General features: G+C 42.2%; 1 protein-coding gene across 1 annotated transcript in view; it reads left to right on the top strand.

The window, feature by feature from the left end:
* Positions 1 to 1,624: 1,624 nt before the first annotated feature.
* Positions 1,625 to 15,950, top strand: part of abtb2b (ankyrin repeat and BTB domain containing 2b) — a 152,407-nt gene continuing 138,081 nt past the window's right edge. Inside the window, exon 1 of the mRNA XM_021564060.3 lies at positions 1,625 to 3,103. Within this exon, the coding sequence (XP_021419735.1) occupies positions 2,209 to 3,103 (895 nt within the window). The 5' untranslated portion in view covers positions 1,625 to 2,208. The remainder of the gene's footprint in view (positions 3,104 to 15,950) is intronic.

Raw genomic sequence — 15,950 nt, 5'->3', positions numbered from 1 at the left:
TAAATCAACTGTGGGAGCAATTATTAGGAAATGGAAGACATACAAGACCACTGATAATCTCCCTCGATCTGGGGCTCCACGCAAGATCTCACCCCGTGGGGTCAAAAAGAACGGTGAGCAAAAATCCCAGAACCACACGGGGAGACCTAGTGAATGACCTGCAGAGAGCTGGGTCCAAAGTAACAAAGCCTACCATCAGCAAGGGCATTGAAGATGAAACGTGGCTGGGTCTTTCAGCATGACAATGATCCCAAACACACCGCCCGGGCAACGAAGGAGTGGCTTCGTAAGAAGCATTTCAAGGTCCTGGATTGGTCTAGCCAGTCTCCAGATCTCAACCCCATAGAAAATCTTTGGAGGGAGTTGAAAGTCCGTGTTGCCCAGAAACAGCCCCAAAACATCACTGCTCTAGAGGAGATCTGCATATAGGAATGGGCCAAAATAACAGCAACAGTGTGTGAAAACCTTGTGAAGACTTACAGAAAACGTTTGACCTCTGTCATTGCCAACAAAGGGTATATAACAAAATATTGAGATAAACTTTTGTTATTGACCAAATATGTATTTTCCACCATAATTTGCAAATTAAAAATTCTACAATGTGATTTTTTGGATTTTTTTCTCATTTTGTCTGTCATAGTTGAAGTGATAAAAATTACAGGCCTCTCTCATTTTTTATAAGTGGGAGAACTTGCACAATTGGTGGCTGACTAAATACTTTTTTGCCCCACTGTATAACAGGTGGGGTCAAAACAGGTGGGGCTCTGCTACAACTGCCCTGAATGACAAGTCGCCACTGATAATATGAAATCATAAACGGTTCTGAGAGTCTTGTATTTTATACAGAGGTTTTGTAAGAAATTGTAATTTCAATTTCAAACAAATTATTTTTGTGGCACAAAAGTGTTCTCATATAGTTCTGTTTTGGTGTTCATCCTAAGTATGCTTTCTTCTGTTTAAAGTTTAGAAAAACATGTAAAACAAATTCATTGTTGGTAGTTGCCGAGTGGCTAAGTAGTTTAACTTGTAGCCGAAAGGTGGCCGGTTCGATTCCCTGGCAAGGCAAATTGATCTGGCAAGTGGAGGGCTGCTTGGTTCTTATTCTCAAGACATTCCCCTATCGTTGGGCCCTTGAATAGGTTCTTAATCCCACAACATGCTTTCCATCCAGGGGAGCTGAACTGTAGCTTGACCTAGCCTGGGCAGCTGGCCCTCCAGCAATTAAGGTGCCAGCGACCTGTGATCTCCACTATCAGCCTATGGACTGCTCATGTCCCCCGGGGACCGATTCGTACATAAAACATTATCTTCAAGCTGCAAAGGTTTCGATTTCCTCCTTACCTAGATTTAATGGCGAGAAGGCTGAAAAAAAACGGGAAAATAAGTGTACTTTCTTTATGAAACACCATTTTCCACCTCCATGCTAGAGCGGCTAATACCTAGGAATGATACCTACTTTACGCCTGCTATTTTATGTTAGTTTACCCCTGGCCCATATATTGTGATGTTTTGCAAAAACAACGTTTATACTCTATTTACCCAAAGGTAAATGTACTGTATAACAATCGCTGATTGGATCTCAGAATTCTGTCGGCTGCTGATTGGTGTTTGGGAATTTCCAGGCGTGTATCCCAGCCCCTCGTCTACGTCTGTGCGGCAGTAGTCTGTTTCTGGTGGGGCACTAGGCTCGCTGCAAGCGATGATAGACGATTTCCTTATTTTAAAACCTTCCAAAACCCTTTCCTTTCTCTCAACGGATTTGCAGTTTATGGTTTCCGTTGATGGACTACCGAATTAACAGATTTTTGCAGGGATTGGAATAATTCGACTACAATTTTGGGAGTCCCGGGGAGAGGGGAGTCCGAGAGAAAAGTTTATATCACTGCGCGACAGGCACTATATGGAGAGAGGGGGGTGAGCGTACAGTATGGTTTCATTTTCCATACCATCTATGACTTATGAAAGGATTTAGATATCTTTAAAACATAGACATTACAGAATATACTTCTGATAAATGCCATGTTTAGCGTTACGATCAAATGAACATGTATGGACACGCATGAAAATAGTTTTGCGTAAACCAGTAGAACCAGATTGCGTGTGAGTTTCGACTGGAGTCGTATACTACAGTCACTCCCAGGTAAACCATTACATTCCCCAAAGTTTCTTCACAACGTCATCCTTGTTATATAAAATACCTATCTAACTATGGCGGGGATGAGCAATGCCCACATGAAGACCCTGGAGGACCTGACTCTAGACTCGGGCTACGGGGCAGGGGACTCCTGCAAGTCCCTGAGCCTCTCGTCCTCCAAGTCCAACTCACAGCCGTTCGTGACGGCTCCGCATCGGGGCAACTGGTGGTACTACTCCGGCTCCATGAACAGTCGCAACAACAGCTGGGACACGGTCAACACGGTGCTGCCCGAGGATCCCGAGGACATCTTCTCCAAGTGTCCCCGTTTACCGGAGCTCGAGGAGTTCCCTTGGACCGAAGACGAGGTGGGAAAGATACTGCGTAAAGTAGCCGGGAACGTTACCGGTGCCAGTGCGTTTCCGGTGCCGACATTATCCAATGAGGCAGTCCGGAGGCTGTCCACGCTCCTTCGTCGAGCCCTCATCCGCATTTCGAGGGAGGCTCAGAGGCTGAGCGTCATGCACTGCCGTTGCACTCGCTTCGAGGTGCAGAGCGCCATGAGGCTGGTGCTGAGCTGGGCTCTGGCCGAACACTGCATATCGGCCACGGTCAAGGCCATCTCCATGTACAGTATGAGCGCCGGAGAGCTCCTGAGGAAGGGCAAATCTGCCCGTTGCGGCCTCTCCTTCTCCGTGGGAAGGTTCTTTCGATGGATGGTGGACACCCGCATCTCGGTGCGCATCCACGAGTATGCGGCTATCTGTCTTACCGCCTGCATGGAGGCGCTGGTGGAGGAGGCCGGCGCCCGGGTAATGATAGCCGAGCGAGGGCACTCCAGGGTGGACACCGCGTCAGGCTGTGCCCCGGTGTCGGTCGAAGCTCTGGAGGGGGTGGTGAACAATGATGCGGAGCTGTGGGGGGTCCTGCAGCACTATGAGCATCTCATCTGCGGCAAGAACGCCAATGGTAAGAACATTTCTATCACTTCAAGGCAAGAGGGGTTTGTCAAAGTACCCAAAAGGTAGACCAGCTAATGTGGAATGAATGTTGGAAGCACTATAAAATGCATAAAAGTGGGCTCAAAATGATATACTTCTAAATAAAGTTGCTGCTGCAACTGAAGTTGTTGCTGCCAGGCCCAGCTCTCTGTTTCCCCACCACCAAGCACCGCTCTTGATGGTGGAGTAAGTAATGTAAGAAAAAGTACACTTCCTGCAATTCTACACGTTGAGCGTGGTGAGTAGCAATTTTTGCAAAATTTAAACAGGTCTTCTGCATCTCTACACATTTTGCAATGGGGTGGAGAGAACATTTAGCAATATTGTAACACATTTCATGTTATTGTACTTATTTTGCCATGACTTATGCCATGTTAATTATATTTGAGTGAGAGTGACTAACAAAATCATTGGGGGCCCCGAGGAGGTCAGGGGCCCTGGGCATGTGCCCTGTGTGGCCAGTCAGTATTTGGTGATGATAACTGGCTCGACTAATTTATCAATCTAAAAATGGTTAGCTGACATGGCTAATTGAGTGACTGTCACTAGGCAGGTTTCCATTGACCCAGTTTTATTAGACAGAAGCAATGCCTTGTGTTTAATGGAAACGTTCTGAAGATTGACGACATTTTAATCTGTTCGACAGGGGTGGATTTTCTTTTGTCAAACTTTCTTTATAGCGACAAATGGTGTTTTTCGAACAAGTGATGATTGCTCAATAATTTTGAAAGTAAGCAGTGCACGGGATGTCTTCGCGTAATTAATAAGCGCCACTCCACATTTATTTCTAAATGCCTACTGTTTGCAAAAATCTATATTATCAACTATGAAAAACAATGTATCATTACAGGACAAGGATTGTCCTGACTTTCAAGAATGCCTGAATTGCTTTGCCTTGTGTTTCTGGTTGGCTGGGAAGTTTCTCCATCCAAATATTACAGCTCTACAGGAGTGCCAGTTTCACCATGGCACGGATTGTGGTTGGCACATTTAATGCTGGCTATCTGAGACATGAAACAGATAGATGGGAGGGCATACAGGATGTCAGCAATTTATTAATGCCCCATTTGTTTAAATTGGTAATGGAAACACTTCAGCCACTACATTTTTATTCGACACTGTAGGTTTTTGCTTGTGATGTCATTACGTCCAGCTGTTTTCATCGAGATGATAGTTAAATGCAAATGACCCGAGTGTCTTTAAAAAAATAAACGGAAAAAAAATATATGCAACATGTTTCATAAGCTGAAGTGGGGCGGCAGGTAGCCTAGTGGTTAGAGCGTTGAACCGAATAGTTGCAGATCGGATCCCCGAGCTGACAAGGTGAAAACCTGTTGTCCTGCCCCTGAACAAGGAAGTTAACCCACTGTTCCTACGCCGTCATTGAAAATTAGAGTTAGTTCTAAACTGACTTGCCTAGTTAAATAAAGTTAAAAAAACAACAACAAAAAACAGATATTTTGTGCACACATTTGTTTACATCCCTGTTAGTGAGCATTTTTCCTTTGCCAAGATAATCCATCCACCTGAATGGTGTGGCATATCAAGAAGATTATTAAACAACATGATAATTACACAGGTGCACCTTGTGCTGGGGACAATAAAAGGCCACTCGAAAATGTGCAGTTTTGCCACAACACAATGCAATAGATGTCTCAAGGAAGCGTGCAATTGGCATGCTGAATGCAGGAATGTCCTCCAGAGCTTTTGCCGGAGAATTGAATGTTCATTTCTCTACCATAAGCCTTCTCTAACAAAGTTTTAGAGAATTTGGCAGAATGTCCAACCGGCCTCACAAGAGCAGACAACGTGTAACCACACCATCCTGGGACCTCCACATCCGGCTTCTTCACCTGCGGGATAGTCTGAGACCAGCCACCCAGACAAACTGTGGGTTTGCACAACCAAAGAATTTCTGCACAAACTGTCAGAAACCGTCTCAGGAAAGCTCATCTGCGAACTCATTGTCCTCACCAGGGTCTTCACCTGAATGTAGTTCGGCGTCGTAACCGACTTCATTGGGCAAATGCTCACCTTCGATGGCCATTGGCACGCTGGAGAAGTGTGCTTTTCACGGATGAATCCTAGCTTCAACTGTACCGGGCAGATGGCAGACAGTGGTTTGAACAGCGTTGTGAACGTTGTGAACAGAGTGCCCCATTGTGGCGGTGGTGTTATGACATGGACAGGCATAAGCTATGGACAACGAACACAATTGCATTTTATCTATGGCAATTTAAATGCACAGAGATACCGCGACGAGATCTTGAGGCCTGTTGTCGTGTCATTCTTCTGCCACTCTCTTCATGTTTTGGCATGATGATGCACGGCTCAATGTCGCAAGGATCTGTACACAATTCCTGGGAGCTGAAAATCTCCCAGTTCTTCCATGGCCTGCAAAATCACCAGACATGTCACCCATTGAGGTGTTTGGGATGCTCTGGATCGACGTCTACGACATTGTGTTCCAGATCCTGCCAATATCCAGCCACTTTGCATAGCCATTGAAGAGGAGTGGGAAAACATTCAACAGGCCACAATCAACAGCCTGATCAATTCTGTGAAGGAGATGCATGAGGAAAATTGTGTTCATAACAAATACTGACTGGTTTTCTGATCCACGCCACTACCTTTTTAAAAATAAGGTATCATGTTAACAACAGATGCATATCTGTGTTTCCAGTCATGTGAAATCCATAGATTTGGGCCTAATTTATTTAAATTGACTGATTTCCTTATATGAACTGTAACTCAGTAAAATCTCAGTGTATAGTGTACAGCAAAAAAGTATTTAGTCATCCACTAATTATGCAAGTTCTCCCACTTAAAAAGATAGGCCTGTAATTTTCATCATAGGTACACTTCAACTATGACAGACAAAATGAGAAAAACAAATCCAGAAAATCACATTGTAGGATTTTTAATGAATTTATTAGCAAAATATGGTGGAAAACTTTTGTTATTGACCAAATACTTATTTATCTCAATACTTTGTTATATACCCTTTGTTGGCAATGACAGAGGTCAAATGTTTTCTGTAAGTCTTTACAAGGTTTTCACACACTGTTGCTGGTATTTTGGCCCATTCCTCCATGCAGATCTCCTCTAGAGCAGTGATGTTTTGGGGTTGTTGCTAGGCAACACAGACTTTCAACTCCCTCCAAAGATTTTCTATGGGGTTGAGATCTGGAGACTGGCTAGGCCACTCCAGGACCTTGAAATGCTTCTTACGAAGCCACTCCTTCGTTGCCTGGGAGGTGTGTTTGTAATCATTGTCATGCTGAAAGACCCAGCCACGTTTCATCTTCAATGCCCTTGCTGATGGAAGGAGGTTTTCACTCAAAATCTCACGATACATGGCCCCATTCATTCTTTCCTTTACACGGATCAGTCGTCCTGGTCCCTTTGCAGAGAAACAGCCCCAAAGCATGATGTTTCCACCCCCATGCTTCACAGTAGGTATGGTGTTCTTTGGATGCAACTCAGCGTTCTTTGTCCTCCAAACACGATGAGTTTAGTTTTTACCAAAAAGTTATATTTTGGTTTCATCTGACCATATGACATTCTCCCAATTTTCTTCTGGATCATCCAAATGCTCTCTAGCAAACTTCAGACGGGCCTGGACATGTACTGGCTTAAGCAGGGGGACACGTCTCGCACTGCAGGATTTGAGTCCCTGGCGGCGTAGTGTGTTACTGATGGTATGCTTTGTTACTTTGGTCCCAGCTCTCTGCAGGGGTGAGGTCTTGCGTGGAGCCCCAGATCGAGGGAGATTATCAGTGGTCTTGTATGTCTTCCATTTCCTAATGATTGCTCCCACAGTTGATTTCTTCAAACCAAGCTGCTTACCTATTGCAGATTCAGTCTTCCCAGCCTGGTGCAGGTCTACAATTTTGTTTCTGGTGTCCTTTGACAGCTCTTTGGTCTTGGCCATATTGGAGTTTGGAGTGTGACTGTTTAAGGTTGTGGACAGGTGTCTTTTATACTGATAACAAGTTCAAACAGGTGCCATTAATACAGGTAATGAGTGGAGGACAGAGGAGCCTATTAAAGAATAAGTTACAGGTCTGTGAGAGCCAGAAATCTTGCTTGTTTGTAGGTGACCAAATACTTATTTTCCACCATAATTTGCAAATCAATTCATTAAAAATCCTACAATGTGATTTTCTGGATTTTTTTTCTCATTTTGTCTGTCATAGTTGAAGTGTACCTATGATGAAAATTACAGGCCTCTCTCATCTTTTTAAGTTGGAGAACTTGTACAATTGGTGGCTGACTAAATCCCTTTTTCCCCACTGTATGTATGTATGTATGTATGTAAGTATGTAATACCAGTCAAAAGTTTGGACACACCTACTCATTCATTGTTTTTTTCTATATTGTAAAATAATAATGAAGACATCAAAACTATGAAATAGCACATATGGAATAATGTAACCAAAAAAGTGTTTAAACAAATAAAAATATATTTTACATTTTAGATTCTTCAAAGTAGCCACCCTTTGCCTTGATGACAGCTTTGCACACTCTTGGCATTCTCTCAACCAGTTTCACCTGGAATGCATTTCCAACAGTCTTGAAGGAGTTCCCACATATGCTGAGCATTTGTCTGATTTTCCTTCACTTTGCATTCCAACTCATCCCAAACCATCTCAATTGGGTTGAGGTTGGGTGATTGTGGAGTCCAGGTAATCTAATGCAACAGTCCATCACTCTCCTTCTTGGTCAAATAGCCCTTACACCGTCATGGAGGTGTGTTCGGTCATTGTCCTGTTGAAAAACAAATGATAATCCAACTACGCGCAAACCAGATGGGATGGCATATCACTGCAGAATGCTGTCACCGACAGTGTCACCAGCAAAGCACCGCCATACCTCCTCCTCTATGCGTCACAGTGGAAACCACACATGCGGAGATCATGCGTTTACCTACTCTGTCTCACTAAGACACAGCGGTTGGAACCAAAAATCTCTTATTTGGACTCCTCAGACCAAAGGATAGTTTTCCACCTGTCTAATGTCTATTGCTCTTGTTTCTTGGCCTACGCAAGTCTCTTCTTCTTATTGGTGTCCTTTTAGTAGTGGTTTCTTTGCAGCAATTTGACCACGAAAGCCTGAGTTACTAAGTCTCCTCTGAACAGTTTATGTTGGGATGTCTGTTACTTTTATTTGGGCTGCAATATGAGGTGTTGTTATCTTCTGCAGCAGAGGTAAATCTGGGAGCTTCCTTTCCTGTGGTGGTCCTCATGAGAGCCAGTTTCATCATAGTCCTTGATGGTTTTTGTGACTGCACTTGAAGAATCTTTCAACGTTCTTGAAATGTATGTCTTAAAGTAACAATGGACTGTCGTTTCTCTTTGCTTATTTGAGCTGTTCTTGGCATAATATGGACTTCGTCTTTTACCAAATAGGGCTATCTTTTGTATAACACCCCTACCATGTCACAGTACAACTGATTGGCTCAAACACATTCAAAAGGAAAGAAATTCCACAAATGTACTTTTAACAAGGCACACCTGTTAATTGAAATTCATTCCAGGTGACTACCTCATGAAGATGGTTGATAGGATGCCAAGAGTGTGCAAAGCTGTGATCAAGGCAGCTAATTTGAAGAATCTCACATATTATTTATATTTTTTGGTTACAACATGATTCCATAATGTGTTATTTCATAGTTTTGATGTCTTCACTCTTATTCTACCATGTAGAAAATAGTACAAATAAAAAAAAACATTGAATGAGTAGGTGTGTCCAAGCTTTTGACTGGTACCGTATATATAAATTGGTCTGTGGGCCCCTTGTGGCCAGGGGCCCTAAGCGACCACTTATGTTGCTTATACCTGGAGCCGGCCCTGGCTGCTGCAATTGAAGTTGGTTTGTGTGTGTGTGTGCACAAGCATGTGTGCATGAATCTGGACAGGAGAACATTAATTCACTCTGATTGAAAGTGCAGTCAAACTCTCACCTCAGTTAAGAGCACCAGTGAGCAACACTTACACGCCCCTTTCCCCTTCGCACTCACTCATGTCTACATGTGATGGAAAAGGTGTAATGCTCAAACCTGTGGTAGGATACAATGGGTCTGCTTTGTTTGAGAAAGCTTGAGATGTGTGAGAAGGCTTTAGATGTGTCCAAAGTGATTTCACTTGTCAGGATGGGGGAAAAGCAGTACAATTTGCATTTGAAATCTTAACATAGGATTTTTTTTCCCTCACTTAACAAGTCATGTTTTTTATGACGAAAATGGAAGTATGGGAATAGAATAGTCACTGTCAAAGTGATTGTTTCATTTTGCATTTTACATTTTGGTCATTTAGTAGACACTCATCCAGAGTGACTTAATCAGACTCCATTCTGCAAGTACCATACCCACCTCACCAATTTGTCTCCATCAGACTTGTATTTCAGTTTATGTCCATCTTTTTTCTAGAACTGATTTTTGATCAGTGTAACAGGAAGTACAAATGTTGTCCCCTGTAGGACTGTTTATTCGATCTGATTAGAGATCAGTGTTCAAGCAAACCATTTAATCGTTATACGCTATACCACCCAAGCCTACCATGAAACATCGATGTCTTCATCACTGGAAAAGATTCATGGTTGAGATTTGAAATAATTTAAAAGTTTACAAACAGTGTTGTCAAACTATTTATTATTATTATTACTTTTTTACATTTGAACCTTCAAAGTCAATTATCTAAAAATGCGTGAAGTCAGATTTTTTTCATATTCCAATATGTTGTAGCCCAGAACCTATTTTACATAATCTGAGGTTTTTGTGTTGTGCCCACCATCGGTTGAGACTGAACATGCTCTTGAATACATAGGGTGGGTGTCATGTTTTGGCTGATAAATGTGCTAAAATGGGAATACAATTGAAATTTCAACTTTCAAGTGGTACCACAAAGATGGTTGGAGGTCCACATCAGGGAATATCTGTTTTAAATTATACTGTCAATCCATCATAAATAAACCTATTAATGTCATAGAAATATAGATAATAGTGGGTGGGTGGCCTGGCGGCCATCTTGTGGTAGTAATTGCAAGGGGCGCTATTTCATTTTTGGATAAAAAACGTTCCCGTTTTAAGCGCGATATTTTGTCACGAAAAGATGCTCGACTATGCATATTCATAAAACACTCTGAAGTTTCAGAATCTGCAAAGATTTTGTCTGTAAGTGCCCCAGAACTCATTCTACAGGCGAAACCAAGATGATGCATCAACCAGGAATTAGCAGAATTTCTGAAGCTCTGTTTTCCATTGTCTCCTTATATGGCTGTGATTGCGCAAGGAATGAGCCTACACTTTCTGTCGTTCGCCCAAGGTCTTAGCAGCATTGTGACGTATTTGTAGGCATATCATTGGAAGATTGACCATAAGAGACTACATTTTCCAAGTGTCCGCCTGGTGTCCTGCGTGGAATTCGGTGCGCAATTGCCAGCTGCTCGTACTTTTCCATTTGATATAGGGGAGAAACCATGTGTCCAAGAACGATGTATCAATGAAGAGATATGTGAAAAACACCTTGATGATTGATTCTAAACAACGTTTGCCATGTTTTCAGTCGATATTATGGAGTTAATTTGGAAAAAAGTTCGCGTTTTGAGGACTGAATTTTCAGATTTTTTTTTGGTAGCCAAATGTGATGTATAAAACGGAGCTATTTCTAATACACAAAGAATCTTTTTGGAAAAACTGAGCATCTGCTATCTAACTGAGAGTATCCTCATTGAAAACATCAGAAGTTCTTCAAATTTAAATTATTTTATTTGAAGGCTTTTATGTTTTTGTTGAAATGTTGCGTGCTGGATGCTAACGCTAAATGCTAACGCTAAATGCTAACGCTAAATGCTAACGCTAACGCTAAATGCTAACGCTAGCTAGCTACTTTTACACAAATGATTGTTTTCCTATGGTTGAGAAGCATATTTTGAAAATCTGAGATGACAGTGTTGTTTACAAAAGGCTAAGCTTGAGAGATGGCATATTTATTTCATTTCATTTGCGATTTTCATGAATAGTTAACGTTGTGTTATGCTAATGAGCTTGCTGATAGATTTACACAATCCTGGATACAGGGTTTTTTTCATAGCTAAAACGTGACGCAGAAAACGGAGCGATTTGTCCTAAACAAATAATCTTTCAGGAAAAACTGAACATTTGCTATCTGAGAGTCTCCTCATTGAAAACATCTGAAGTTCTTCAAAGGTAAATTATTTTATTTGAATGCTTTTCTGTTTTTTTGTGTAAATGTTGCCAGCTGAATGCTAATGCTAAATGCTACGTTAGCCATCAATACTGTTACACAAATGCTTGTTTTGCAATGGTTGAGAAGCATATTTTGAAAATCTGAGATGACAGTGTTGTTAACAAAAGGCTAAGCTTGAGAGCTAGCATATTTATTTCATTTCATTTGCGATTTTCATGAATAGTTAACGTTGCGTTATGGTAATGAGCTTGAGTCTGTATTCACGATCCCGGATCCGGGATGGAGAGATCAGAAAGGTTCACACTCAACCATGAAAAGGAATAACCCAAGGAGGCCAAGATGTAAAAATAATAGAATTAATTTAATCCATGCTCGAAAGAATACAGGAAGTGTAAGGTGCTATATAAAAAGGAACAGAGCATACGTTTCGGTCTTATGCCTTTTATCAGTGCTGTACTAACACATTTAAGAAGACATACTTAAGACACACCTGCTGTGCATAGCGGGCTCAACAGGTGCAGGTAGATAGTTGATTAGAAACTGGCAAATAGTGAGTCAATGCATATTAATAACAAGGAATATATAGAAGAGTATCAAAAATGGACAATTCAAATGTCACATACGTTGCATTTAGAAAGTATTCAGACCACATGGCTTTTTCCACATTTTGTTACGTTACAGCCTTATTCTAAAATGTATTAAATAGTTTTCCCCTAATCAATAACCATGATGACAACGTAAAAACAGGTTTATACATTTTTGCAAATGTATTAAAAATACAAAACTGAAATATCACATTTTAAGTATTGAGACCCTTTACTCAGTACATTGTTGAAACCGATTTGGCAGCGATTACAGCCTCAATTCTTCTTGGGTATGATGCTACAAGCTTGGCACACCTGTATTTGGGAAGTTTCTCCCATTCTTCTCTGCAGATCCTCTCAAGCTCTGTAAGGTTTGATGGGGAGCGTTGCTACACAGCTATTTCAGGTCTTTCCAGAGATGTTCGATCGTGTTCAAGTCCGGGCTCTGACTGGGCCACTCAAGGACATTCAGAGACTTGTCCAAAACCACTCCTGCGTTGTCATGGCTGTGTGCTTATGGTCGTTGTCCGGTTGGAAGGTGAACCTTTGCCCAGTCTGAGGTCCTGAGAGCTCTGGAGCAGGTTATTGTCAATGATCTGTCTTTACTGTTTATAAATGTCTCCATTTATCCTGACTAGTCTCGCAGTCCCTGCCGCTGAAAAACATCCCCACGGCATGATGCTGCCACCACCATGCTTCACCGTAGGGATGTTGCCAGGTTTCCTCCAGATGTGATGTTTGGCATTCAGGCCAAAGAGTTCAATCTTGGTATCATCAGACCAGAATATTGTGTCCTTTAGGTGCCTTCTGGAAAACTCCAAGCGGGCTGTTGTGCTTTTTACTGAGAAATGGCTTCTGTCTGGCCACGCTACCATAAAGGACTGCTTGGCGGAGTGCTGCAGAGATGGTTGTCCTTCTGGAAGGTTCTCCCATCTCTACAGAGGAACTCTGGAGCTCTGTCAGAGTGACCATCAGGTTCTTGGTCAACTCCCTGACCAAGGCCCTTCTCCCCGATAGCTCAGTTTGGCCGGGCGGCCAGCTCTAAGAAAAATCTTGGTGCTTCCAAACTTATTCCATTTAAGAATGATTGAGGCCAATGTGTTCTTAGGGGCCTTCAATGCTGCAGAAATGTTTTGGTACCCTTCCCCAGATCTGTGCCTCAACAAAATCCAGTCTCGTATCTCAAGGGACAATTCCTTTGACCTCATGGCTTGGTTTTTGCTCTGACATGCACTGTCAACTGTGGGACCTTATATAGACCGATGTGTGCCTTTCCAAATCATGTCCAACAATTGAATTTACCACAGGTGGTTTCCAATCAAGTTGTAGAAACATCTTTTTGAGGATTTTTTATTTATTTTGAGGCTCATAGCAATGGGTCTGAATACTGTAAATATAAATAAATGATTTCTGTTTTTTAATTTGTAAAACATTTGTAATACTGCTGGTGCATGTAGACAACATTAGAGGGGAAACATACAAGGTCCAATTCCTCATTAAGCCTTTGGGGGTGTACAGTTTTTAAGTAGACGACTTTGGACTTCACATTGGAGAAGACGCTCATTGGTATTGCGGCATCTGTGGCTTGAGAACGCACCACCCGCCTTTCATTCAAGCCTGAGTGCAAACCCTCATACTGGCTTTCTAAGCAATTAGATGAAAATATTTTAATTCAATTGAAATTTCGATTGTGTACAAGCTCAATTTCAGTGGTCTGAAGGGATAGGTCCACCCACCCTGTTTTTAAGAGCATGTTGTGTCTCAATTGATGGCGGGCACAACACAAAAACCTTAGATCATGTAAAAGTAGGGTCTAGGCTACAACATATAGATAATTGGTTTAAAAAAAATCTGATTTAAAAAAATATATTTTTTATAAAAAATTATAATATTTTGACAACCTCGTTTGTAAGCTTTTCAATTATATCAAACTCAACCATTTATATTTTCCAGTGAATGAAGACATGGATGTCTCATGGTATGGTAGGGAATGCAAAATTGCAAAATGGGTCAACTTGGGTCAATCTGCTGAATGTTTTGGCATTCACGTTCAAAAAGTAACTTTCTTGCCACCTCTTCCACGGACAGCATCCCTTTTGTTGAAATCAAAAGGAATGCTGTCAAAACGTGATTGAATTTAAATGGATTTACCCTAATAGACCGATAAGAAAAGTTCTCTGCCAATAACAGCTTGTTTGCAGTTTCTCCTCTCGACACTGACCACTCCCAGACAGTCCTAGTGAAATTCTTGCTTGAGAAATTGCTCTTTGCCGAGAAGCTATTTTTGTTTCTTTTGACCATTTTAATTGAAAACAATCACAGTAAGGTGATTTTAAAATTCTTTGATGTTGAGATAAAAACATCTGCATTGGACCTTTTTAAGATCTGATTGGTGATCAGTGTTTGTGTGTGAAATTCATGTTATCCCTGCAGGGCTGTTTATTATTAGGCCTTATTGGAGATCAGTGTTAGAGCAGGAAGCAGACAGTCATTTGAAAAACACTTATGTTTGTGCTTCTAAGTCAACTTCCTCCTCTCCAGCTGTCTGCTCTGCTCTACTCTCTACCCTCATCCCCTTTATCTCACCCATCCCCTTCTCATTCTCCCTCCCTTCCTACCCTCTTCTCTCCTCTCTTATCCGTCTCTCATCCCTCTCTCTGCCGTCTCCTCGCTCATCCCTATCCCATACCGCCAGTAAACTCATTGATCTAAGGCCGGTCTGGTGTTTGATCACCAGTGTTTGACCACTAATGTTGGACCAGTGTTGGGACATTGTAATGAGGTTTTGTTTGTGGCAGTCTGCCGTTCTCCAAAGCAGGGCTCTTTTCACAGCCACACAATAGCCCTTTGTTTCTGTGAGCCTCCGCAGAGAAAACAAACACTATCACAGACACACACATACACACACACTGACATAAGCATGAACACACACGCAGACGTAGGCATGAGGAAACGGGTGCACGCACACACACGACCACAGCAGTGCTGGACCAAACAGCTGCCGATACAACTTCCAGTATTGTTTTTTCTGTTTGTAGTGAATAGGGATCCATTTGACTGAGCCTATTGATGAAAGCAGGTCAGGGGTTAGACACCACACTCAGCAGCACAGTGGCAGAGTTCCGCCTAGCTGGGACTGGAGCCAACAGCCATTGTGGTACAAGCAGTGATCATTATGATGATGGTCCTGTGCTCCTGATATGGTCCTGTGTGGCTGTTGGTAGACCAACAGACCAGCTGTTGGTAGACCTAACGCTTGCAACGTTAGGATTGTGGGTTTGATTTGATTGATACTAATGTTAGTGGCTTTGGATAACATTCAGATAAACGGTATGTATTTTTACAATGATGATGGTAGTCTTTGCCATTGAAAGTCAGGATCAATGACCATCACTGATGATGATGATTACAGTGGTATTTGTCGACTCCATTGTGACACTGCATTGTCAGGCTAGGCAGTTAAGAGACTCGGTCAGGATCGAACGGCACTTAACACAGCATGGCCAATGTATATCTTACAGACACACACAGCAGGAACCACAGTCAGTGGTTTAATCAAAGTCTGTCATGTTTGCTCCAGTTACCTCAGCAAGTGTTAAAAGTCAACGTTTGTCAGAACATCAATGGTGACAATCTCAGGGATTTTTCTGCCAGTGAAATCCTTAACTAGGCCGCCTACTGCATTGTAAAGTGTGTGTACATACCAATACAAAAACAGACACACCTCTCCCACCTTACCCCAATGCCCGCCCCATCTCATCACCCCTTCTCTGCCCCCCCCCCCCCCCCCACCACCGCTCGCTCTTTCTCTCTCGTCCCACATCTGGAACTCTTTAAGGCAGAAATGAGTTATACAGCTCCAATAACAATCCTGAAAACCCTCTCCCTTTCTCTTTTCTCTCGCTCTCTCCATTCTCCTCACTTTCAGGCAGGGTCCTTGATTTTATTTATTTATTATTTTCCTGTGTCATGCAGCAGCCTTATGTGGCATTGAAATATACTGCCCAGACAGGCAGACGGG

This window comes from Oncorhynchus mykiss, chromosome 2, assembly GCF_057628025.1.
Source record: "Oncorhynchus mykiss isolate SJ-2025 chromosome 2, ASM5762802v1, whole genome shotgun sequence".
In the NCBI taxonomy this organism is placed as follows: domain Eukaryota; kingdom Metazoa; phylum Chordata; class Actinopteri; order Salmoniformes; family Salmonidae; genus Oncorhynchus; species Oncorhynchus mykiss.
Note: the sequence above shows the minus strand (reverse complement) of the source record. Positions and strands in the feature narration are given on the sequence as shown.